The sequence below is a fragment of the Ochotona curzoniae genome, unplaced genomic scaffold, assembly GCF_017591425.1.
Source record: "Ochotona curzoniae isolate NIBS_2020 unplaced genomic scaffold, NIBS_Ocur_1.0 contig_883, whole genome shotgun sequence".
Lineage (NCBI taxonomy): Eukaryota > Metazoa > Chordata > Mammalia > Lagomorpha > Ochotonidae > Ochotona > Ochotona curzoniae.
The window spans coordinates 64,505,825-64,530,304 of record NW_024466599.1 but is presented as its reverse complement, the minus strand read 5'-3'; the positions used below and the strand labels follow the sequence as shown (position 1 = coordinate 64,530,304).

At 39.0% G+C, this 24,480-nt stretch overlaps 1 protein-coding gene across 3 annotated transcripts in view; it reads right to left on the bottom strand.

Moving 5' to 3' along the window:
* The window catches only part of GTF2A1L (general transcription factor IIA subunit 1 like), a 58,609-nt gene extending 40,177 nt beyond the window's left edge, over window positions 1-18,432 (bottom strand). For 2 of the 3 annotated variants that reach the window (XM_040993705.1, XM_040993707.1), the window contains exons 1-6: window positions 18,378-18,432; window positions 16,065-16,166; window positions 15,764-15,887; window positions 5,781-5,833; window positions 2,579-2,663; window positions 771-1,354 (exon numbers count right to left, since the gene is read on the bottom strand). In XM_040993705.1, the coding sequence (XP_040849639.1) occupies window positions 771-1,354; window positions 2,579-2,663; window positions 5,781-5,833; window positions 15,764-15,887; window positions 16,065-16,166; window positions 18,378-18,398 (969 nt within the window). In that variant the 5' untranslated portion in view covers window positions 18,399-18,432. The remainder of the gene's footprint in view (window positions 1-770; window positions 1,355-2,578; window positions 2,664-5,780; window positions 5,834-15,763; window positions 15,888-16,064; window positions 16,167-18,377) is intronic. The other variant, XM_040993708.1, reaches the window with a different exon arrangement.
* Between the last annotated feature and the right edge of the window lie 6,048 nt (window positions 18,433-24,480).

Sequence of the window (24,480 nt, the reverse complement as noted above, 5' to 3'; positions counted from 1 at the left end):
TTGCCTAACAATTTTTTAAAGATAATAATTTATTTTTAAAAATCAATACAATTACTGAGATAGATTTTGATACTGTAAATTTCATGTGTAGATCAAAAAATAAGCAAGAAGCTAACAATGTTTAAGAGAGGTAAAAAAGATTATCTTAAAAATAAATGTATTTTCTTTAGAGAAGTATTCTTATGAAATAAAAGCTCACAATGAGTACTTTATGCGTGACTGCTTTAAGAGCTGGTCATTGATTCAGTGCCACAGGTTGAGTCACTGCAGGCAACACCAGCATTCCATATGAGCATCAGTTAGAGTTCTGATTATTCCACTTCCAGTCCTGCTTCTGGCTCCTGTGCCTGGGAAAGTAGCGGAAGATGGCCCAGGTGTTTGGATCTGAGGTGAGCAGGAAGCAGGATTGCTTTAGTCTTCCCCAATCCTGGCCATTGTGGCCATCCTGGGAGTGAACCAATGGACAGAGGATTTCTAAACCTGCCTTTAAATACATAAAATAAACCTTTTTAAAAACAAAAGAACTAAATGGTAGGAAGGGAAATGGGGAGCAAGGATAGAGAGAGGAAGACAGGTATCCTTATCACTAACAAAAGTATATCATGGAAAACAATGACAATAAAAAATAAAGAACTCATACACAGATGATCTCCTACAGAAAACAGCAGAAAACAAAAAATCATTCTGATTAAATTCAAAGCTTAAAAGAAAACTCAGGAGACCTAATCACTGGTCACTATCCCCTAACCAAGTTGACCACAGAACTATACCTTCACTGATCCAGGGAGACTGTGTGGCTCCTCCGTGTGGCTGTGTTGCTTCACCGAATCATACCCATACATCCTGTTTGGAAGCACATGAAGCTGAGCATCCCCACGCTGGTGAGGAACCCCATGAGGGTTTTTGGAGCCTGGCCCACCAGGCAGATTCGGAGGCATGCTGGCTGCGACACAAAGCCCTGGCTCCACACTGGGACGTGTCTCTGAGACTTGCAGAGGAAAAACACCACCTTCAAGACAGACAAACTGAGAGCTCTCCTGCTGACTCAACAAAGCATCGGACAGCATTTTATGCTCATTTCCAGGCACAGCTGCATCACTGGGGCCATTTTCTAAGCGCCTCCTGCTCCCGGGTCCAGAACAAAGAATGGTGGGTTGTTGAAGCATGGTCGCTACTCTCTGTGATTTTTCAGTCGTTGCTTGAAGAGAGCATGGGCCCAATCCGGGAACACTGGTTGGTATTAGAGAAGGCTGCCCAAACTGCTGAAATACTTGCTGGAATGGATGCTGAAGAATATTTGCTCTTCCAGCAGTCTGTGTCACCATAATTGGCACACTGACTTTATAAAGGTGACCTTGAAAAAGCAGACAATAAAACTAAAACTAATAGAAATCTAACTTTCTTCAAACAATAATCTCACACACAACAGGTTGGTAGAAAATATACCAATACATTAACAGGGATTAAATCCAGGTAGTTTTTATTTTATTCTTCAATATTTATCCATGAACTTCTCCCATTGTTCAATAAATTAATGTTACCAACCCCAAGTAACACTAACAAACATCATCATGTAAATTATCTAAAATATGTAAAAAATAATATAGTAACTACAAGATAAGGTTACTAAAGAGAGAATTCAATAATTTCAAAACTTATCGAAATTCTTCCCTAGAACAATTCTAAAAAGGAGGAAAAATAAATTTATTTTTGAGCACTGAGTTAGGCACTTAATCTTTCAATAAAACAAAAAATAGGTATGATCCTCTTTCAAATTAAAATTTAGTTTTGGGACCAGAACTGTGGCACAGTAGGCTAAGCTTCCAGCTGCGGTATCAGCCTTCCACATGACTGCTGATTCTAGTTCTGATTTCTCCACTTCCCAGCCAGTTCCCTGCTTACAGCCCAGGGAAGCAGCAGAGTATGGCTCAAGTTCTTGGCCTCTGCACCCGCACAGGAGATCAGCTCATTTCTGTCAATGCAGCCATTTGGAAAGTGAATTAGCTGTCGGAAAATCAACTCTTTCTCTCTCTCTTTCTCTCTCTCTCTCTCTCTCATTCTCTTAGTTTTTTCCTGTAACTCCATCTTTCAAATAAAAATAAAACTTTTGCTGTGATTGTGAAGTGAAATAAAAATAAAAGTACACAGGCAGGAAAGCAGGAGCTGATTATTCGCCAACAGTTCAGCCGTTCTTTCTGGAAGGCCATGTAATCAATCACCAATAAGAAAGAGGCAAAGAGTAGTCAACCTTATCGTTAGTTTTCTTCTTGATTAGAACCAGCAGGACATGGATATGTCACACTGTGTTTGCTAAAATTTAGATAACTAAAAAATTAGAAAAATGTGAGTGAGCACAAGGTACCCTGTATAATGTTGGCAAAGTACTGAGAATAAAATACAACACAGGCCTAGTATAATGTCTTTCATGATAGATTGCTTTCACAACAATAGCTACTACCTATTCTTACTTTTCAAATAGGTTTTACCATAAAGTGCTACAATTTTTGGTACAGTTTACTAAAAATCAAACTTCACAATGTCCACAGGTTAGTAAAATATCTGTACAATACACTCTTACCAGATGCAGACTGTAATGTCACACCTGCTGGTACATGAACAGGATAACCAGGAAAAGTCAAATTTGTGCTGGGACTTGAGGTGCCCTAAATAGAAGTAATGTACATTAGAGATGTTAGAAAAGATCTCTACCTGTATGTTTTTCCCTAATATCTTAGGGGCTTAAAACATCAGATTCTAGACAACAGAAAAATAGTTTGACAACATGTAGGATTTAATATGTAGACTCAGTTCTTATAACAAAATAAATTTTGTTTGATTTAGATCATACTTTTATGAGCTAAAATAAACTTTATTTATTAGCAGTGAATCAAACAAGACTTGAAAGATTTGAAAGTATCAGAGGAAAGGAGTGGAAGAGGGGCCCAGGGGAAGCGAGAAGGATCGTTCATCTGCTGGTCATTCCCTAAATAGCCAAAGCCAAGAACCAAGAATTGCATTCTGGGCTCCCATGTGTGTGGCAGAGACCCAAGTGTTTGAGCCATCCTCTCTTCCTAGTCACCTTAGCAGAAAGTTGGGTCAGAAACAGAGTAGTCAGAATTTGAATCAGCCAGCATTTCAAGGGGTAGCTTAACTCCCTGCACTATAATACTACCAGAGCCAGAAATAAAGAGAATGAACATGGGCTCATAAAACTTGCCCAGCATTTATCTCTGAGCCTTATATCCCCAAAGTGTCCAACATAAGAGCCTCAGCTATTTATAAAACTCCTACAATCTCTAAGTTGATCACTAACGGTCATTTTAAGTGGATAAGATAATAATGTATAACTTTCACTTTGGAATGTAAACTCTATAGAGTTTCAAAATTCAAAAAAAACCTAACAAAATCAAAAGGTTATGGTTTTTGATTATTTAATTCACAAATATTTTAAAGGTTGACAACTAACATCCAATGTTAGTGAGGATATGATCAAATATTCTCTCAGATACCACTTATTTAAGTGTAAACCAGACTGGTTTTTTGAAGGACAAGTTTGCAAAATGTAACAAAACTTTTAACATCCACAACCTATAAAGTCACATCTAAAAATGTATCTTCTTATCACACAGCAAAAAAAACCCAAATGTACAAAGATAATTAATGGAATGGTATATTAGAAAAAACTGCAAGTTAAGAGCCACCAATTAAACCATTGACTCCAGGGTTTAATTCAGTCAAAACTTAAAAAAAAAAAAACCACCCTAAAATTACAGGGAGATTATTTGGCAGATGTAAAATGCCATTTGGTTGGGACACCTACATCCCTTATTTGAGCATCTAGTTTGAGCCCCCATTATTGCCCTTTGTGGGAGATCACCCCTGGATCTCTGTCTGCTTAGCCTATGTTCCCAAATAGGCACACGGTACACCATGTCTGCAGGGGAATCCCCTGACAATGATTTTGGCTGAGACCCCAACCTGGCCTGTTCACTGGGCCTGCAGCAAGAGCAGTGGGCTATACCCTAGTCTCTCTTTTCTGTCCTTGGACGAGCTGCACTGGGACTTTCTTGACAAGCAATTCTAAGAAGTCAAATGCGACCCACAGCCTACTTGCCAGCTACACATGGTGACTGTGACATGAGGCACAGCTTCTAGCTGTGCTTGCAGAATGTGACCTGTGACTTGGTTGGAGGGTCCAGAGAGACATGCCTTCTAGCCAGTTACATTATTGGGTGGGACAACTGTCCAGAAAACCTTTCTGCTTTTCCCTTTCTTATTCTATATAAGTTTGTGTTCGCTTTACAATAAACGGACATGCTCCATCAGACTGCCCCCAATGGTTCTTGTAGCCAAAGAATAGTGTTACCTCACGCCATCAACGGTCTTGGAGGCCTGGCAGGAAAGACCCCCCCCCCCCCAGAGTACTTCTAGCTTCCAGCTAATGTACATCCTCGAAGATAACAGATGATGGCTCAACTGCTTGAGTCCCTGCACCTATCAGTGGGAGCCAGGTAGACCTCTGAGCTCCTTACTTCAGCTTGCCTGGCCACTTGTTATTGAGGAAAATTGGGAGTGAACTAGCAGAATAAAAATATCTCTATAGGTCTTTGTCTCTGACTGAAATCAAAATGAAAGTTTTATAAGAAGTTACAGAAATAGCTGAAAGAACTAATCCTACATTTCACCCTGAAAAGCAATAACAATTAGAAGAGCAGGCAGATCTACTCCAGACAGTTAAAATAATTATCTTTAGGGTTTAAGACTTTAGGGATCTTTCACATTTTACCTATGAATTGACTGTTAATTTTTATAAGCATATTATTTCTTTATTCAAGAAAAAAGGCTGTTCATGAATTTTAAGGACAAAGGAATTTCTCCTTTGGTTTCTTGTTAAACACAGCACTAGGAGCTGCCTCTGTAGCGTAGTAAGTAAAGCTGCCACCTGCATTGTTGGAATTCCTTACAGGCACTGGCTGGAGTCCTAGCTGCTCCACCTCAAATCTAGCTCCCTGTTAATGGCCTGGAAAAGCAATGGAAGATTCCGAAAGCCTTTGGGTGCATGCACCCACCTAGAAAACCAGAATGAAACTCCTGGCTTCTGCTTTATGGCCCGGCCCAGGCCTTGCAGGTTCAACCATTTGGGGAGTCAATCAGCAGAAAGCAAATCCCTTCCCCTGCCACTGTATCTCCTTCTCTGTAACCCTGCCTTTCAAATAAATAAATAAATCTTTAAAAAATATATATAGCACATACTTCCCCACTACAGAATTTTCTTTATGTAAGTTGTTAAATGTGTCCCCTGTCTCCAAGTCTCTTCAAGCAAAAAATAAGCACTCTTATTCAGAGAAAATAATTAAATCATTGCCCTTAAATGAAAGGAAAAATTATAACACTGTTCAACTCTGGGGGGCGGGGGGGGACATATCAGAAAAAAATATATGAACACTGTCTACTTAAAATCCACTACATATATACAGTGTATAAAGTCCCAAGTTTTGTAACCAGAAATTCCTAACTTTGTGGGTACAGTACTGGTAGATGCTAACTGCTCTGGGGGTTGCTAAGAGTTGCTGCCTGGGAAAAGTTGGTCAAAAATATCAATTCTAAAACTCCTGAGTTTTTGCTATTTTATAGAAACTATTCCTGTCTCCCCATATTTTACCACATCTCTTCCCATTCAGATGAGGGGGGAGCATGAATTCCATCTATGCCCAGCATCCTGTCACTATTCCCTAAAAGTGGGGCAAATATTTTAAAGTATTTTTTTTTAAGTTACATACCAGTTCTGTGGTAAAACTTGGAAGAGTTCTACCAGTAGGAATAATTATTGAGGCTGCACAGAAAGCAAAATAATTATTACACACATATTAGAATTTACCAACATAATAAATTGCTCAGTATATCTCAACTTTAGAAATATTTTCTAAGACTAACATGTTGGAAAAAGATGAATTATAATTTCCCAATTCCACGTGAGGGGAAAAAAAGTATTTAATTCTATTTTGTTGCAACAACATTAGCTAAACAGCCCACAACTAAAAGGCTTTCAGTATCAAACTAAAATATCACTTTAGGAATCCATAAAGCATATCGAAGGTCCTTAGAAGGTCAAGGCAGCACTAAGCTCTTCATTATAACTTTTCATTAAGGAAAAAAATAATGTTTGTTCAGTGACATATTTCTAGGAGCCTTTACTATTGAGCAAAAATATAGACTATAAACCCATTCTAAATTACATAGATTCAAATAAATTTCAATTCACTAATTTCATGGAGAATCACTTACAGTACTTTGGCCAAATAAGAAAAACATAACCACAGTATTAGGAACAAATTTACAACAACACATTTTCCAACAAAGCAAGTACCATTAAGAAAAATGTAAGAGAACAAATTCTCAGGAAAATGACCAATTCAACATGTATTAAAGGTATAATCCCACTCATCATTTTTATTATCTGCTAATCTTATGTGCAACTTTATATAGAGATATTTTACAATACCTTTAACAGGCTCACAAAGTGGCGGTGATTGTCATTTTTCACTTGAACAATTAATTCATTTAAACAAATTAAAGAACAGAAAATAACTACAATAGGGCCCAGTGTGATGGCTCAACAGGTTAATGCTTTCCTTGCAAGCACTGGGATCTATTATGGGTGCTAGTTCATGCCCCAGCTGTTCCACTTCCCATCCAACTCCCTGCTAATGACCCGGAAATGCAGTGGAAGATGGCCCAAGTCCTTACGGTCCTGCATCCACACAGGAGACCTGAAAGAGACTCTAGGCTCCTGGCTTCAGATCGGCTCAGCTCTGGCTATTACGGCCATTTCAGGAGTGAACCAGTGGATGAAAGATCTTTGTCTCTCTTCCTCTCTCTGCATATCTGCCTTTCCAATTTAAAAACTTTTATTTAAAAAAAATTTTAACGTTTAGAATTTTTTTAAATGTGGCAGTACAGAGTCTATTACTTTAAAAAAAAATAAGTAAATAACTACATTAAAAGGATAAAGGGATATCAGTTGAGCCAAGTAATCACAAACCTTAAATGCTACAGGTTAATTTTACCTAACTAAACACAACTGGTAGAATATTATTTCATCTTATTATTAACAAAACCAAAAGCTTTTTAACATGTCTGTGCAGACATATTTATTAGCACAAACCTTTATTGTGGCCTATTTTACACATAGTGCATTAAGGAAAATTGCCCTCAAGATCTATCTCTGATGCTAGAAGAGTTCCATCTACAACAAACAGCTCAGAAGAGCAAATTTTTAAACTAATCATTCTTTCCATGTTAACACAACAGAGGTGAGGCTGCAGATGGATGGTTAATGAAGCACAGAATTATTTTTATCCTCTGTTCATCTTTGGCTTAGCTTATTAACAGGCATTCTTTTAGAAAAGCTAAATTAGAAAGAAGTAGAGTGGCAGGAATACAATGGTATTAGTCTTAATTAGTTGAAGTGAGCAAAGCTTAAGCTGCTACAGCTTAAACCATAGCCAGAGAGGAAACAGAAATCTGTTAACACACAGTCTTCAGCAATTAAAAGAATTTCTTGGGGGGAAAAATAGCAACAATCGTACTCCTTTAAATACCTAGCAAACAAATCTTTAAGGATAATTCTCTGTCTTTAAAACAATAAATTAAGTAGAGCTATAAGACAGGCTTTAAAGTTTCTTCATAGACACCAGAATAAAAACATTGAGCTAGCAGTTTTATAGTGAAGTTTCATGCAGATCTCCATTTCCATACTAAACAAGTCACATTTCTAATGTATTACACCACTTCTTTATGTTCACATATTTTATATGTATACCATTAAATGTATCTGGAACATATATTGTTAATATTCAAGATAGTTTTAATGATCAATTAAGTTTTTAACTGAATAGGCATTTTTAATAAAAGTTTCATAATTTTATTCTTAGTTTATATATTTTAGGTATAATAAAATTTACAAACAGCAAACTTTTTAAAATAGCAAAAATTCACTTCCACATGCAATTTGAGACATACTGACACATGGCAATATGACATGATAATGTTAAAATCCCTAAGTGTCTTTTCCCACCCACCATCACAATCCCTTGAAATATGGTATAAAGGACAGTGCCACAAGGCTTCGTCCTCCTCTGAATCATCCCAGATCTCATTCCCCAAGCTCCACACACACAAAACAACAGGTCTGTTTCATAAGCACATGGCTGTGTCCTGAAAGCAAAGCTGAACAGATTTAACACTGAAATCATCTGAGCAGCCAAACATAACACTCACACTTTCAATAGCTGCAAGTCTGAGAACGTGCACACGCAGTGTAGACCTACTCAGGAGATAATGTTCAGAGAGGTCAAGCAAAAACTCCTGGTCTGCTCTTCCTCTCCTCCCACCAAGACTGAAGACCAGACATTAAACACTCACTTGAAGGCCTCTAAGAATGAGGCAATCACAGGACAATGACTACCCACCGCAGACTGCCCAGGACAGTCCTAGTTTATCACCTGATGTTCTGAGGTAATTGCTCATAGAGTCCCATTTCTCTCTCAAACGTGGATTACAAATAAAGTATAATCACTTCAAGTGCAAGGTAATAGTATTGACTGTAATGTGCAAATACAGGTGGTCTTCAAGACCCTATCAAAATGTTCATGAGGTAACAAAATATTTCTTTTCAGAGCCAGCACTGTGAAAGAAAAAGTCAAAGTTCACCTGCAGCACTGGCATCCCTTATGGGTGCCGGACTGTGTCCTGCCTACTTCACTTCTGATCCAGCTCCCTGCTTGTGGCCTGGAAAAACACTGGAAGATGGTCCCTGCACTCATGTAGGAGACCTGGAAGAAGTTTCAGGACCCTAACTTCAGACTGGCCCATCTCTGGCCATTATGGCTATTTGGAGAATGAACCAGCAGATGGAAGACCTCGTCCTTTCTCTTTCTCTTTCTCTTTCTCTTCCTCGCTCTCTCTCTCTGTAACTCTTGCAAGTGAAATAATCTTTTCCAAAATTACTTTTCAAAATACCAAGATAACACATGCTTTTTTCATTTCTCACTAGTTTTGTTTTGTTTACATTTGCATGATGCAAAAAGCACTGATGAGTACCTTAGCATGAAATAAGAGAGCAGCATCAAAACATGCTAGTAGACATTGTATTCTTCCGTGCCACCCATTCAATTTAAAAAATAAGAAAGAAAACAGCAGCAGGAGCAACAAGAGCCTGGGTATAACATGAGAATTATTAATTATATTAGAATCATTAATTAATTATACTATATGGTGTTGTGGCATATAGGTACAGCTCCCACTATGTCACCAACCCATCTGAACACACCACTTCATGCTCCCACTGCTCCTCTTTAAATCTAACTCCCTGCTAACAGCCTGGGAAAAACAGTGCAAGATGACCCAAGCATTTGTGCCCTGCCACCAACATGAAGACCCAGATGGAGCTCATAGCTCCTTCCTGGTTTTGCTCAGCCCAGTATGAGCTGTTGCAGCCACTCGGGAAGTGAACCAGCAAATAGAAGATTCTGTCTCTCCTTCATTTTTCTCTCTCGCTCTTTTAAATAAATTAATAAAAAATGTTTAAAAAGTAATTATTATATATGTTACATTTCAGTAGTAAGAATATTTCCTTTAAATATTTTAAGAGAATGAAAAAATGCATAGAGCATTTAGGCAGCATTCGGAAATGCAAAGGTCCATGAAGAAAAGCCTTTGTGCTGCTATTCAAGTTGGAAACTCACCTCCTTCTTGCTTCAAGAAACATTTTTACTTGAAGAAATAACAGACAAGAATATGATTATTCAGACCTGAGTGACTGGCAGACAATTTTTAATTAAGTAAGCATTATTTCAAGCAAACAAGCAGTATTTTTTGCCAATCATAAAATTTAAAGTTTCAAGCAAAAATTTAATACTGGAAAGCTTTTCTATCACAGTAGATGATCTTTGTGATGATATAAATGTTATTTTTTATCTCCTGTAATCAACATTATTTTCCAAATAACCAATATATATTACAAAAATGTCCATGGGTCAAAAAAACAAGTAGGAAATAAAACATTCTCAAACATTTGTTGGTGGGGTTTCAGATTCCACCTTGCATTGACCCTCTCAAACTACCTCTTACTAAAATAGCTCTGTCTTTCCTAATTGTGCATTTGTGCAAAGTCAGATTTTCTTCATATACTTTAACAGAAACAATATATCACAACAGCTTGAACTCTGAAATAGATATAAAGAGATTGAAGTAGCAATTAAAAACCTCACAGAAAAAAACTCAAGACCAGATGGCTTCATAGCTGAATCCTATCACACAAGTCAGCATACCAACCCTTCATAAAGTCTTCAACAAACAAACTAGAGGGGATATTTCCAAGCACACTTTATGATATCTGCATCACTCAGGTCTCAAAGATCATACAAGAAAAGAAAACCAGTTATTTTTGATATCTGAATATTAATACAAAAACACTGAATAAAACACAAGCAAACTGAATGCAGCACCACATCAAACACTATACATACCTCATGGCCAAGTGGGATTTATCCCTGTCATGCAAGGCCAGTTTACCATATTAATAAATCAAACAATGTGATATATCATATTAACAGAATTAAAGCCAAAACCACATACCATTTCAACCGATGCAGGAAAAAATGATTTGACAAAGTTCAATGCCCTCTCTTGCTTTAATGAAAAAAACTCCAAACAGTTTATGAATAAATTTCTTCATTATAAAATCCATCTATGAAAAATCAACAGTTAACATCAAAGTAAGTAGAGAAAAGCTGAAATCATTTCTTCAACAATTCAGTGCATGACCTACTTACAATGTCTGCTCGAAACAGAAGCTAAAATATCATCAAGAGTAATCCTACCAAAAATGAAAGAATTTTTACAATAAAAAGCATATAAATTAGACAAGAAGTAAAATTATCTCTCTGTACAGATGACATGATCCCAAAGACTATTCACATGCTGTGTATTCAATACAATATAAAATTAGCATGCAAAACTCAGCTGTATTTCTGTACACAAATAGTGATCAATCTGAAAAAAGATCACTTACAATGGCATATCAAAATTTAAATACTTTAAATGAGTTGAACCAAGGAGGTTAGAAATCTGTACCAAGGATGTAAAAGGATAAATACTGATGAAAGAAACTGAAGAACAAATAAATGGGATGGGACTGGTGACATGTCTCAATGGGGTAATCCTCTACCTTTAAGCACGTGCCAGGATCCCATATGGGCACCAATTCATGTCCTGGCTGCTCCACTTCCCATTCAGCTCCCTGCTTATAACCTGAGAAAGCATCAGAGGATAGCCTAAGTTCTTGGGATCCTGCTCCCACGCAGGAGACTCAAAAGAAGCTCCTCGCTCATGGCTTCAGATCAGCTCAGCTCTAATCGTAGGGGTCATTTTGAGAGTGAACCAGCACATGGAAGATCTTTTTCTCTGTCTCTCCTCCTCTCTGTATATCTCACTTTCCAATAAAAATAAACAAAAAAAATTAAAGCTTTAAAAAATCTTCTGAAAAAAGAAATGATAATCAGAGTTCATGGATTAAAAATAATATTGTTTGATTGTCCATTCTTTCCCAAACAGTAAACAAATTCGACACAATCTATTATCAAAATCCCCAAAGTATTCTTCATAGACATGTAAAACAGTTCTAAAATTCATGCAAAACCACACACACACACACACACACACACAAAATTCAAACAATCAAAGCAATTTGAGGGGGAAAAAAGTAGAAAGAATCAGTCTGCCTAATTTTAAGTTAAATTACAAACCACCAAAACTAAAACAGCATGGCACTGACATAGAAACAGATACACAGAGCAGTAAGCCTGAATAGAGAGCCAAGAAACAAACCTAACATACATGGTAAATTGATTTTCAACAAGGATACTAAGACAACACGATGGGGAAAGGATAGTCTCATCATCAGGTGATGTTGAGAAAGTTACAGTTCCTCATATGAAAGAATTAAACTGAACTCTTACACCATACACAAAACCCAACTCACAATCTAAGAAAACCCTAACATTAGACCTGAAATCATAAAATTCGTAGCAGAAACCATAGTGGAAAACCTTGATATTAGCCTTGACAATAATTTTTTGGATATAACCAAAAACTCAAGTTATAAGACAAAACTAAATAAGATTACACATTACATTGAAAAGTCCTGCACTTTACAGTCAACAAAAAGGCAGTCAACATATTGAGAGAAAATATCTGTAAACTATCTACCTGATAAACAGTTAATATCCAAAATACACAAGGCTACACAACTGAAATGCAGGAAAAACAAGCCAATCGTAAAATGGGGCAAAATCTGAACAATTTCTTTAAAATGACATAAAAATAACCATATTAGAAGGTCACTGGCACAGCAGTTAGAATAGTGCTTGGAATACCTCATTGGAGCACCTGGGTTCAAGTCCTGATTCTTCAGCTTCCCATTCAGCAACCTGTTAATGTGCATCCTGGGAGGCAACAGATAGTGGTTCCAGTGCTTGGGACACTGCCATCAACCTAGGAAACCCAAAATGAGTTCCCAGCTCCTTACTTTAGCCTAGCCCAACCTCTATTCTGTGCAGTCATTTAGGCAATGAACCAGTGGATGGAAGATCTCTGTTTCTCTCCACCTTTCAAATAAAATACAAATAATTTTTAATGATAAGTTTCCGATACATGAAAAGGTCACTAACTTTCAGGGAAACACAAGTCAAAACCACAATGAGATACCAGCTTATACTGAACAGGATGACGACTATTAGCAAGAGACAGCAAGTGTTGGCAAAGTATAGAAAAAAGAAATGCATCTTTGTATGCTGTTCACCAACACAGCTATTAAATAAAAGAGGATTTATCTAATCCTTCTTATGGCTATATAACCCAAAGGAAATTAAGTCACTGTTCTTAAAAATATCTGTCTTCCCATGTTCACTGTAGCATTATTCACAACAGACCAAGATATGGTAACAATCAAGGTATATGGTAGTGGATGAATGCATAAAATATATATTTATTCATGTACACAACAGATTATTCAGCTTTTGAAAAGGATATTACACTATTTGCATGAGCCTTTCTGGAGGACACCACCATTAGTAAATAAATCAAAAGAAAAATACTGCATCATTTCACCTACAGATGGAATGTAAAAAAGATAATAAGATAAATAGCATGTTGACTATGGAGAAATAAAATAAAATAGTGGCTACCAGAGGCAGGTGGTGAAGAAACGTGCAGTTGTAGGTCAAAGAATACAAAGCCACAGAAATAAAAGACAAGTAAGTCTTTTCTACTAGATACATGTATACATCTCAAAGCCTCATGCTGTGTACCCTTAATACATACACTAAGCTTTACATAAGATATTCATGAATCCAACTGGCTTATTTTAAGCTAGACACTAACAAGACATAAAAGTGTACCAATATCATTCTTCTGACGACATATTTTTTGTTCAAGAAATTTGTATTATGTTCACAGGTAATCAAGGTTTTAATTATTAACCAGTATTTAAAAAAAATACTTGAAAGACAAATATGAGAGAGAGAGAAAATGAATGTGAATATCCCATCCACTGTTCATTCCCCAAATGCCCACAATGGCTGGGATTGGGCCAAGGGGAAGAACCTGCCAGGAAGGTGGCTTACCATGTGCATAATAGGGACACAGTGACTTGACCCATTACCACTGCCTCCCAGGTGCTCCTTCAACTAGAAAGCCAAGTGAGGAGCTGGAGCTGGGGGTCAAACCAGGCCCGCAGACAAGGCGTTGGCATCTAACTGCCTGGCTAACTCCTGCTTCTAAACCAAAAGACTGCTAGTTTTAGTTTTTATTTCTAATATGAAAACAGATACATAAAATCCATATTTTATAAAGCTCTTTGCAGTCCTCAATTTTTAAGAGTATATAAGGGTTCTGAGACCAAAAAGAAAAAAAAAAAGCCGAGAACTAAAGGAAGAGAAAATTACTAAACCGATAGATAATGCGATGGAAAATACCCATGGATAAAGAGAATACAGCAAAGCAAATAAGTTGTAAAGTGAAGGAGACAAAGGCAAATGACTTGATTGTGCATTTAATTTGTACTTGTTACCAACAAAAAAGATAAAAAGGTTGTAGATGTTTATTTTAGTCAGGCTCTTAAAAGCATACCATGAGAAAATATAATTAAGAAATATTTCAATTTTATGAGGCTATTTATTCCAAGGATCTTACTGTAGGGTTCCTAGAACTGGAGAGAGATAGGAACAAGACCTGCACTAGGCTCGCCCTTAAAGGAAACAGGTACTCCTTCTTAATCTCCTTCATTACAAACTACGTGGAAGAGAGGAAGGAGAAAAATGGCCTTACTTGAAATGTAATTATTTCTATTATTCTAACTTCTAAGGACACAGAATTAGAAGGTACTGAGTAAAAACCACAGGAGCTGGAAAGCTAGTTTGTGATTTAAAGCATTGGTAATATTACCATCTTGTGGCAAAATCAAGTACTACAGTTTCAAATGACAGAACCTGAGCAGTGTTAAGCATGCTTTCTGACAAAAGATAGTCACGTACTTTCCTCTACACCATCAAACTCTTCTGCCAGCCTTAAATGAAAACAGTCTTCAGCGTTTTCAACATGTTAGAGATAAAGTCCAAAAGAATGTTATTTAAAGAGAAGTAAAAAGGATTGTCATTACAAAAGTTAAAAACAAAAGCACAGCCAAAACCTCAGCTGATGACAAGTTTCAACGTGCCAACTTAATAAAAACCACCATGTCTAACTCTTAATTCTTTGGGAGCACAGTATTATATAAAGGCTGCCATTTTTTAAAGTTACAATTGCTGTCACACGTACATCCTCCTATTGTGTAACTAAAGAAAAAGCCTTATAATCTTCTCTTCACCTTAGTCCACATAAACCTAATGTGAATTTTCCCAAACATGCAATCTGATCCATACTCCACCTTCATTTCTTATAGACTTCACTCTAAAACACTAACCAAATCAAAACACAAAACCTACTTGTGTGAGTAACCCACATACACACCCACAGGAGCACAAAGAGAAGAATCAAATGGGGAAATAAGGAATATAGGATAGAAAGATATGATGGCATTACTCTCCCTCCTACTAGCCAGCCATATGGAGTTTAAATTGATAGAGGCAAATGGAAAAATTGTGTCCCTTGAAGGAAGAGGGCTCTATTCAAACCATCAAAGGACCAAATTTAAAAATAGTATTAATACATATGGCCAATTTCTCGCCATCGTTTTGAACATTCCAAACAAAAGGTGGTCTGAATAAGCTCCCTATTCTAGTTAAGTCTATTTTTTCATCCAGCACAAAATGGATGTATTACATACACAGAACATAAGAGGAAGAGAATGTATAAGCACGCACACATGCACCAACCGCTGCCTCTGTCCACACAGCAGTGACTGTGGGTTACTTTGTGCTGAGACTCACAAACTCTGAAACAATTAATGGGTGCTCCTAAAAATCCATAAACTGTGGACCTCTCCCTGTAAAATTTGGCTTTCTCACTTTTGGATACGGTTATTAACCTCACTTCAGTAACCTGAGTTTTTAAATCAATTTCATTGGATGTTGATTTATGCTGTGTTCATGTAATGGAAGAGTTCTTGAAGTCCACACCCTCTCATCTTAAGAACATTGCCCTGTTTAGCTAAAAATCACCACCAAAAGAGAATCCGTTCTGAAAAAAAGCACCAATTTACAACCTGTTGGTGACTGCATTGCTTGATGCAAGCCATGTGGCAGCTGGAAGGTGAACAGAGGCGGATGGACGTTATTCCTAAAGAAGTCTTCTGTTGCCTTAGACTGCAGGATCTTGGTTTCCCAGAGCTGTGGAGGGAAGAAACAGGGATGTGGTGCTTTTATTAAAAAGTATCATGATAGTTTCTTCTTTGAAGTTTAAATTGACAGAATGGGTAAGTGGTAAACTATAATTGAGGGGTTAAACTATAATTTATAGGTATAAACTGAAAAAAATATGTAGGAAATTTTGTATTGTCTACACACCTGCTTTAGGTCTTTTAAGACCTGTTCCTCTACACCTTCTTCAGCAAACAGACTCCGTACTGCTTCAATTACATCTTCAATTACAGATCTGTAAAGTTTAGGCTACAGAAAAGCAATTGATCCAGTTTTAAATTCTCATTTGACATCTTAAAAGACATGAACTGAACAATTTCTAATCTTTATAATCTATAAAGAAAACTCACCATAAGGATTTTACTAAGCATATCCCACTCTCTGTTATCAGCTTGCCATAAATCGTGTGGCCATAAATAGCTTCAGACCCATAATCTCAGCCTACTGAATTGAATTAATATTCAACTACAACAAAATGAAATCATAATCTTGTAAAGATATATGGTAATGGCTATGTTACTTGGCTACTGTCAGTATTTAACCTTCCAACTCCTTATATAAAAGGAAAATAATTTAAGGCTGCTGGAAATAAACCTATTTTCACTTTACTGTTTACTGAAAGTGACCAAAAATGCTTTTTTTTAGGGCTCACTGTATTATTTCTACAAATGTGAATAAATTCCAAGCCATAAAACAGGGATAATCAAAACTTGTCCCACTTTCAAAATAGAGTCCAAAAATTATTCTGAATCGTTCTCAAGTACAATTGGCACTAAAATGGATTTCCTAACAGAAACCTAGGGCATAAAACACCTTACCCTTCCTTCTGCCATGAGTTTCCACTGCAGAGACCAAATAGCACTCTAAAATACTTCCTGGTGAAAACAGGTCATGTAATAAAATAAAGCAGATTTCTACCCAGGTTGTCTATAGTTACATCCATAGAAAAACAGGCAGTGGAATCAACTCAGGCATTCCAATCTATGAAAACTGTGTTGCAGCCCAGCCCCCTGCCTTAAGGCCAATGTAAACCATGCTGACAATAATGACCTAGCCAAAGCTAGGTGAGTAGTGGCAATTCAGAAATTTAGTTGATTCAAATCAGTCCAAAATGAAAACTGTGGCATTCTAGCATTGCTTTTTTAATACTACCCAGAAAATACTCTAAATAATCCTGCTCGTGCCAAGAGTAGCTAAATTTTAGACTAATCTTTCTAAATATCCAGACTAAGTCTATTAATAGGCCAATCAGCAACATTTAAATAATAGGTTATTTATAAGCCTATCCATCATGACTAAGTGCCCCGAGATTAGTTGTTTCTTCTAAAATGGTTTGACCTGATAAAGGCATACTAAACTGATGCTTCAGTGTTAGTCCCAGCTATTGAGAGCACACCTAAATCTACAGGAAAAATCTCCTACAGCTAAAAACATCTTTAAGATTTGCCCTCAAAATATAATATATAGCAAAAAAAAAAAACTGAAAACAATTTTTCAAAAGCCAAATAGGAAGTGAATATTCTTTGCCTTTTATATCCCTTTTTACTATCTTTATTAAAACTGAAAGTCTAAGAGTCCATCTTTACTTCTTACCCCTTTAAAACACACACACAGTCTCTCTCCTTGGAGTTTTCTAATCTGGTAAAATTGTTAGCCCCAGTAAGCTCACTCCAACTATAAGTACTTTACATATCTCAAGATACATCATAAGGATGATAATAATTAAAGTCACGGGTCTGGAAAACTGGACCCTTTTGTCGTGTGTGAATATATGTATAAAAACATGTTCATGAACCTTAGGAAAAAAAACACCACACAGATCTAAGCAAGCACATTTTTTTTAGGAAATCTGAAGTCAGCTGAGATGAACTAATAAAGACACATCCTTTTTCTAAATCGGGTTGTGAAGATATACAGAGGGTCTCACAAAAGCCATTTCGTCTGTAAATTTCTAACTTCTCATCATGAGGTTTAGCTACCTCTTATGAGTACAAGGGTAGAGGTAGCAGGCGGCACACTTATGCACATAAGTGCTAAAGGACAGGGGGAGATAGGAGTTAGGAAAAGACACTAGAAATATGTGCTGAGGCAACGCGAAATACCAACGTTACTGGTACTTCACGCCACCTCGGGTTAGTAAAGTGCGCCGTCATCAACAGTGACCAGGCAAAAGCTGAGAACTGAAGTACAACTGAACTCAAGAATGTTCTCAACAGAAAATCAGAGGGGTTAAAGGTGAGTCCTCACTTCTGACACCCCAACTGAGACCATGTTTGCGTGAAAACGGGGAAAGGAAGGTCGCCTGTTCTGAGGAGAGGTAGGTTCCACTTGCAGGAGACGGCCCAGGCCCTACAGCAGAGGGTTTGGAAGTCAGAGAAGACTAAAGGGTGTTCCGTTCTCAGGTGCCAAGAACCAGCGCCCAGGGAAGCCCCCTCAACGAAGAGCCCGCACCCCCCTTACCACCGGGTTCACGCTGGCCATGATGGCGGCTCCGGCGCCGGGCTCTCTGCGCCTGCGCAGCACGCGGGCCCGGGAACCCGGGGCCGTTTTGAACGGCGGTGCATGCGGCGCGCGGAGGACGCCGGGAGCGGGGCGAGAGCGGGGCGAGAGCGGGGCGAGAGCGGGGCGAGAGCGGGGCGAGAGCGGGGCGAGAGCGGGGCGAGAGCGGGGCGAGAGCGGGGCGAGAGCGGGGCGAGAGCGGGGCGAGAGCGGGGCTGGGCCAACTCGCGGTTGGGGAAGCTGGGGCCCATACCTCTGTCACTTTAACATGTGCTTCAGGTAATCCTAATGAAAGGAAAAAAAAGGAGAGGTTCTTCTAAAAGACGTGTTTGCGCATTAAAGTTACCTGGGAAACAGAAAAACTAGTGCCTGAGGCCTCCCCCCAGGGAATCTGACGATAAAATGTAACCAGAAAGTGGTAGCTGAGAGCAAGGTCAGCTTGACAAGACCAGCCAGGCTGCTTTGCCTTCTAAGGCAGAAATTGCCGTCTTTGGACCAGCTGTTATTCCCTTCCTGCCCTGAAGGGCTGGGCATCTAGAGGCATACCCACCGAGCTAAACTCAAGGGTGCATGTAGGGACAGATGATCTCAACAGGTAGCAGAGAGAAGACGTCATCTATTGCCAGCACTCTGCCCTTTGAAGCAGTCTGTCTAGCCTGCAGATAGGTCTTGCCCTAAGCAGATGGTCAACCAATTTGATGATTAAAAATCCTGTGGGGTTTTTAATTGGCTGTCTGTATTTATTTGTGCATGTAAGTGCAGAAACGCTATTTATACCCTATCTTCTCTGTTTTCGCTTTCTCTGGGTCAGGTACCTTATGGTTTGTGAGTTTCAAGCAAATGATTTATTCAGAAAACTTTCCTAAATTGAAAACTGTGGGAGATTTCTTTTACAAAAATCTAAAGAGTTCATAGTAATTTTTAATGGTTTTGTCTCTCTACCTAGCAGTTTACCACCAAGAGTATTCAAAGTGACTTATTATTCACCCAAAATAGAAAAGTAGTCATCAATTCCTACTGATATTATGAAATCCAATTAAATTATTCAAGCTGGGAAATAAAGCTGAAAGGCATCTTTTTCATAGCAAGGTTGTAACACTCCATTCCTAAATGTATGGGATTGGTAATTACCTTTTTTGTGACAGCATACAGTTTTACTTGACTTTGTTATATATATTTATTGTGCCCTTCTTGAAGCTCTACTGTATACCATGTATAATTTTAAAATTAACTTTGGACATCAGTACCCATAAAAATGTGGGTAACAGTTGAATTTTCATCTCAGTAAGCTTAACATATGCAGGTTTAGCAACATGTCAGCAACTTTACATTTGCCACTTGGGGACTATCTGAATGGTCACTCGCTGGCTCGGTTGCAAAACCTTCCCAATAATAATGAACATTGAAGGATATATGCATAAAGCCATATTCTAGGTGACTCCAAGTGGAAAATCTGCTGTGGCCTTATTGCCAGGTTTGGCAATGACCTGCACTTGACCCCTGCCTCCTGCTCTTCCCAATCTGGGATTAACCCCTCCTACATCACACCTTGGTCTGTCAGTCGACCAACAGGATAAGGCAGACACAAGGATGCATTTCTCCTGAGACGAGGTTAGAAACGACTGTGGATTCTTTCTTGGGTTCTTTCTCTTTCCCAGAGTCTTGGGAGGAGGCCAGCGTCGCATCATGAAGACGTTCAGGCATCATGGGGAAAGGCCCCTACGGTAAGGAACTGACACTCTAGCCCACAGTGAGCAAGTGTCAAAATTGGCATGCGATCGCCTAACCCTGGAAAATCTCCTAAGCCTGGCAATCTCCTAAGCCTCCCTTCCCCAGCTGAGCTGCTGGGTTCACACCTCCTTGACAGCACACCAGCATATCTGTAAAAGATCCCAAGCCAGGACCGTCTTCTAAGGATCTTAGAGATTCCTGATGCTCAAACACTATGTCAGCTAATAAATATTTGCCATTTTTAGTGATTAAAGGTGGGAGGAATTGGCTGTACATCCTGAGATAACTGCTACAGGACCCATTCTCTGAGCAGACTGTGAATAGTGAAATCCCAGTATTTAAAATGTCTTAAGCATCTTCATCAGCCACAAAAGCATGTGAAAAGTGAGTTTTTTTGGACCCATGTTTGAAAGTTTGGGCCCAAGATTTTCACAAAATCAGCAGACTATCACAGCCGTGTAATGGTCACATTTCTCTCGTCAATTTTCCTAGCTCAAAGGGGAAATGCCTTGCATACACAAAAACACTTCTGTTACTAAAATTGGAATTTTAAGACCCCAGAGCCTCAGAGGCAATTTTTCAGGGACTCCTTTTTTGTGCTAGTAGTACGGAACAACAGAACTGAATGCTGAGCTTCGATCCTTATCTGAGTACCTACTTCTTTGAAATTTATGGCACCAGGTCATAGAGCGCTTCCCCAAGCACCTGTCATAGGTACAGCGCTGGGCTTTCCTTTCCTCCTGCCTTTGTATAAAACATTGGCAACCATCACGTTGAAGCGAATGTTAATAATCAGACTAATATCTTGGCATTCTGCTTGTCCCCATTCCTTTGGCCTGGAGGTTTCAGTGATACCGTTCCCAATGTGAAGAAACAACTTCAGTCTGCAGATTGGGAGAAAAGGTGCCTCCAGAAAGTCCCTTTTTATTTCAAATAAGAATATTTAAAGAACATTTTTTAGCTATCACATGGCCCTTCACATATTAAACTTGATAATCTAATGCAGAATGTTCAGTAACTGTATAGACCTCAAACATATTTACCAATAAGGGAAAAACATACGTGTTCGAGCATATGGCTTAAGGCAGCCAATATTCATAATTAGTTTCTGAACATTTCGCAGGCAAAGCACCAAAGCCAGTGGTATCGTGTTTCTCCAGCTCTGCTTCATCCTCACGTCTTCCGGGAAATGAAAACCCAGATCATCTCAGCTGTGCCCTCTAATTCTAAAATGGATACGATGCTGGCAGTTCTGATTTGTTTTTTCTCTGCAGTTTTGGAGCATTTCCCATTTTCTAATGCAACTCAGAAATTAACCTGCATTACTTGAATATTTAGGTGCTATTCCACCAAGCTGAATCCCTCTCTCCACCCCAACAGAATGTCAGTGACAGTGACCAGAGCAAGCAATGCCATGGCCGCCTGGCAACCCTGCCATGCAGCGGGACACTATTAATAAACACATTATTTGCTGCCTGTTTCGTGTGTCTTGATATTCAAAAAATGTATATAACCTGTACTTATGGAAGTTATCATAATTAGCTCAGGGACAGTATGCAGGGTGACTTCCAATGCTATTTTTCCCCTCTCTACTTTTTAACATTCTCCTCAGGGTCTTGATAAGGATACAGTAATTTCCTGGCTCACAAATGATTACATTTTCATTTCTTTAATCATAACATGTATAATCACAATCATACAGGGACATGAAATATTAGCAAGGATAATACTCATTGTCTTCCGTTAATCCTGCAACCTAAATTTCCATTTAAAGAAGATGGAGATAAAGACCCACAGTCTGAACTTAAGGCTGGGTGACTGGAAGAGAACCAATCAGTTTTGCTCCCACCATAATGATGTTTTGCTTTTCTTAATTTGTTTCATTGGGAGGGAGTTGAATGGCTGGATGTTAAGTATTCTGTGTTGCTGCATTAGGTGTTTCATATATCAAGACAGGCAGGTACAACACAGAATGCTATACTTCTATTCCTGACACTAAGCATAGCTCAAAATGCTGGACATTCCATAGAAAACAAACCTAAGATGATGCTAGAAGACGGCGTGAACTGACCAGTTAGGGACCTCGGGACCAAAAAAATGATGCAGCAGCAAGTCCTCTGCTTTTGTCTTTGTCTGATCCCATGTGGGATGCTCAACAATCTGTCTGCCCAAAAACGACAAAAGACACAGACAAGCGGAGCTTTTCCCTCCCTGTCAAAGGACCACGAAAGGGACGTCAAGGAAGAAAACTTTCAGAAAGAACCATTCTCCTCCCTGCAGACACCGCAGATCACTACAGCCCCACTTACACCTGTCACCGCTGCTTGAAACTGCATTTTTCCTTGGACTTTGTAGCCCCATTGATATAAATTCCCTTTGATAGGAGCAGTTCCACTTGTTCCCCAAACTGTAATACCTAGCCTTGCCCTGGCCACATAACAAGGTTGCTCACCCAACTTGTTTACTTTTGGTATGCTAAAGAGTGATTCCATATCTGAGGAGATTTTTCTACTTGGGATTACATTTTATTCTTAGATACACAAGGGCCTGGCATTGTTTCAAGTACAGGAAAGCATCTCCAGCAGCCACAAAATGGCTCTTAGACACCTCTAACAAAAGACAGATAAGAGCCAACACCAAATGAGAAAATACAGTCCCTGGCACATCAAAGATGCTTACACGTCCGCTCTACTCTCGACAGCTTTTCTAAACAAAGATTAAATCAAAATCTAAGACAGACATTTTAATCTTCTCAGCTCCATGAAAATGTGTGTGTGCTTACCAAGAAAAGTGCATTTGTAACCCAAAGTGTGAAACATTTCAATTTCTTGAAGACTGAGGCTGTATATTATTCATCTTAATATACTTCATGAGTTTCTAGCATAGTACTTCAAATATGCAAAGGGCCCTCTAGGTGCTACTGATTTGAATTTATTGATAGACCAGGATTTCTAGCCTCTTTTTTGGGAGTAGGTAGATCAGACTACCATTGGGAGCAGCAGTGTCTTGATCCCAATTCATCCTACGATTCGTTTATAAAATGTGTTTTATCTAACACATGATCCTAAGTACTAGCCAAGGATGCAGTTCCTACCCCCTGGCAGTGTTGCTACCATCAACTGCCACCACTCTTGTATGTGAGCCTCTTCCCAGAAAATGAGAGATGGAGTCACTCCAAGATATAACCCGCACAGCGTGGAGAGGAAGAAAAACACAGTTACATTGCAATGGAATTAAGACTAAAAATTTCTTATCAGGGCCACCCAGCCTAAATGGGAGGAGGGGGCAGGGAAAGGCTTCATGGGCAAAGACTCCTCTCCTGAGACCTGCCAAAGGACAGACCAAGGAAGAACATTCCAGGAAGAGAGCACCTCTACCAGCCAAAGCTTGAGCCTTGAAAACACGATGGTTCTCAGGGAACATGAGTGGTTCCATTTGGTCATGGGATGGAGAACAAGAAGTTGTGGCAAAAGCTAAGGCTCACTGGTAAGCAGTGCCAGATTATGCATCCCCCTTGGCTGCATGGGTCGGGTGGGCAGGGGTGGCCACAGTGGAGGTAGAACTGCGGTTAATGGTACGTGAACTATGGGAGTCAAAGGAACTCTCTATGAAGAGCCTGCGGCAAAAGCAGCATTCACAGGGAAGAATGCCAAGCTCACAGTGACTTTGCTATAGCATTCAGTCACATAAAGCAGAGAGAAAGAGACCTCAGAGCCTGGGGGAGGTATCGGAAAGGGAGTCAGGGGCATCCACTGCCGGAGGAAAAGGCCGTGGCAAGAGAGCTGCAAGCCTTGTCGAATTTCCAGTTTCACCCAAGGCCATCTCTGATCCCAGTGGGAGTTGAATATAGAATCTGTCCTTTTTCGCAATGAGTACTTAGCAAACCTTTTGAAAAGTGTTTCAGAATATCTCAAAATTATTCACTGGAGAGGCAGGCTCTTGGCATTTAACAATGGCACTGTTCAAAGATGCTCTTTCCTCGTCCTTTTCATGGCTCTTGAGGACCTTTGGGGAGAATTTTCTCTAAGCAGTGTGAAAATATCAAAATAAAACTGTGCAGCAAAGGACAGGCGCAACGGCGAGGTGTCACCTCCCACCCACACCCAGCAGCTCGTGGACCAGTAGCATCTTCCTGGGAGACTGAAAACAAGCAGAGAAAGGAGCCACCTTAACCCTGTGGAGGGGTGAAGGACAGGAGGAAGGGTCGCACAATCTTGCTCTCAAAATCATGACAACACTCTCGTTTGGGTCAGCAAAATCAGTATTCAAACTTAACATCAGCAGAAAGCATACTGAAAGATGTGACCCAAGCTTATGGGAGAATAAAATTGCA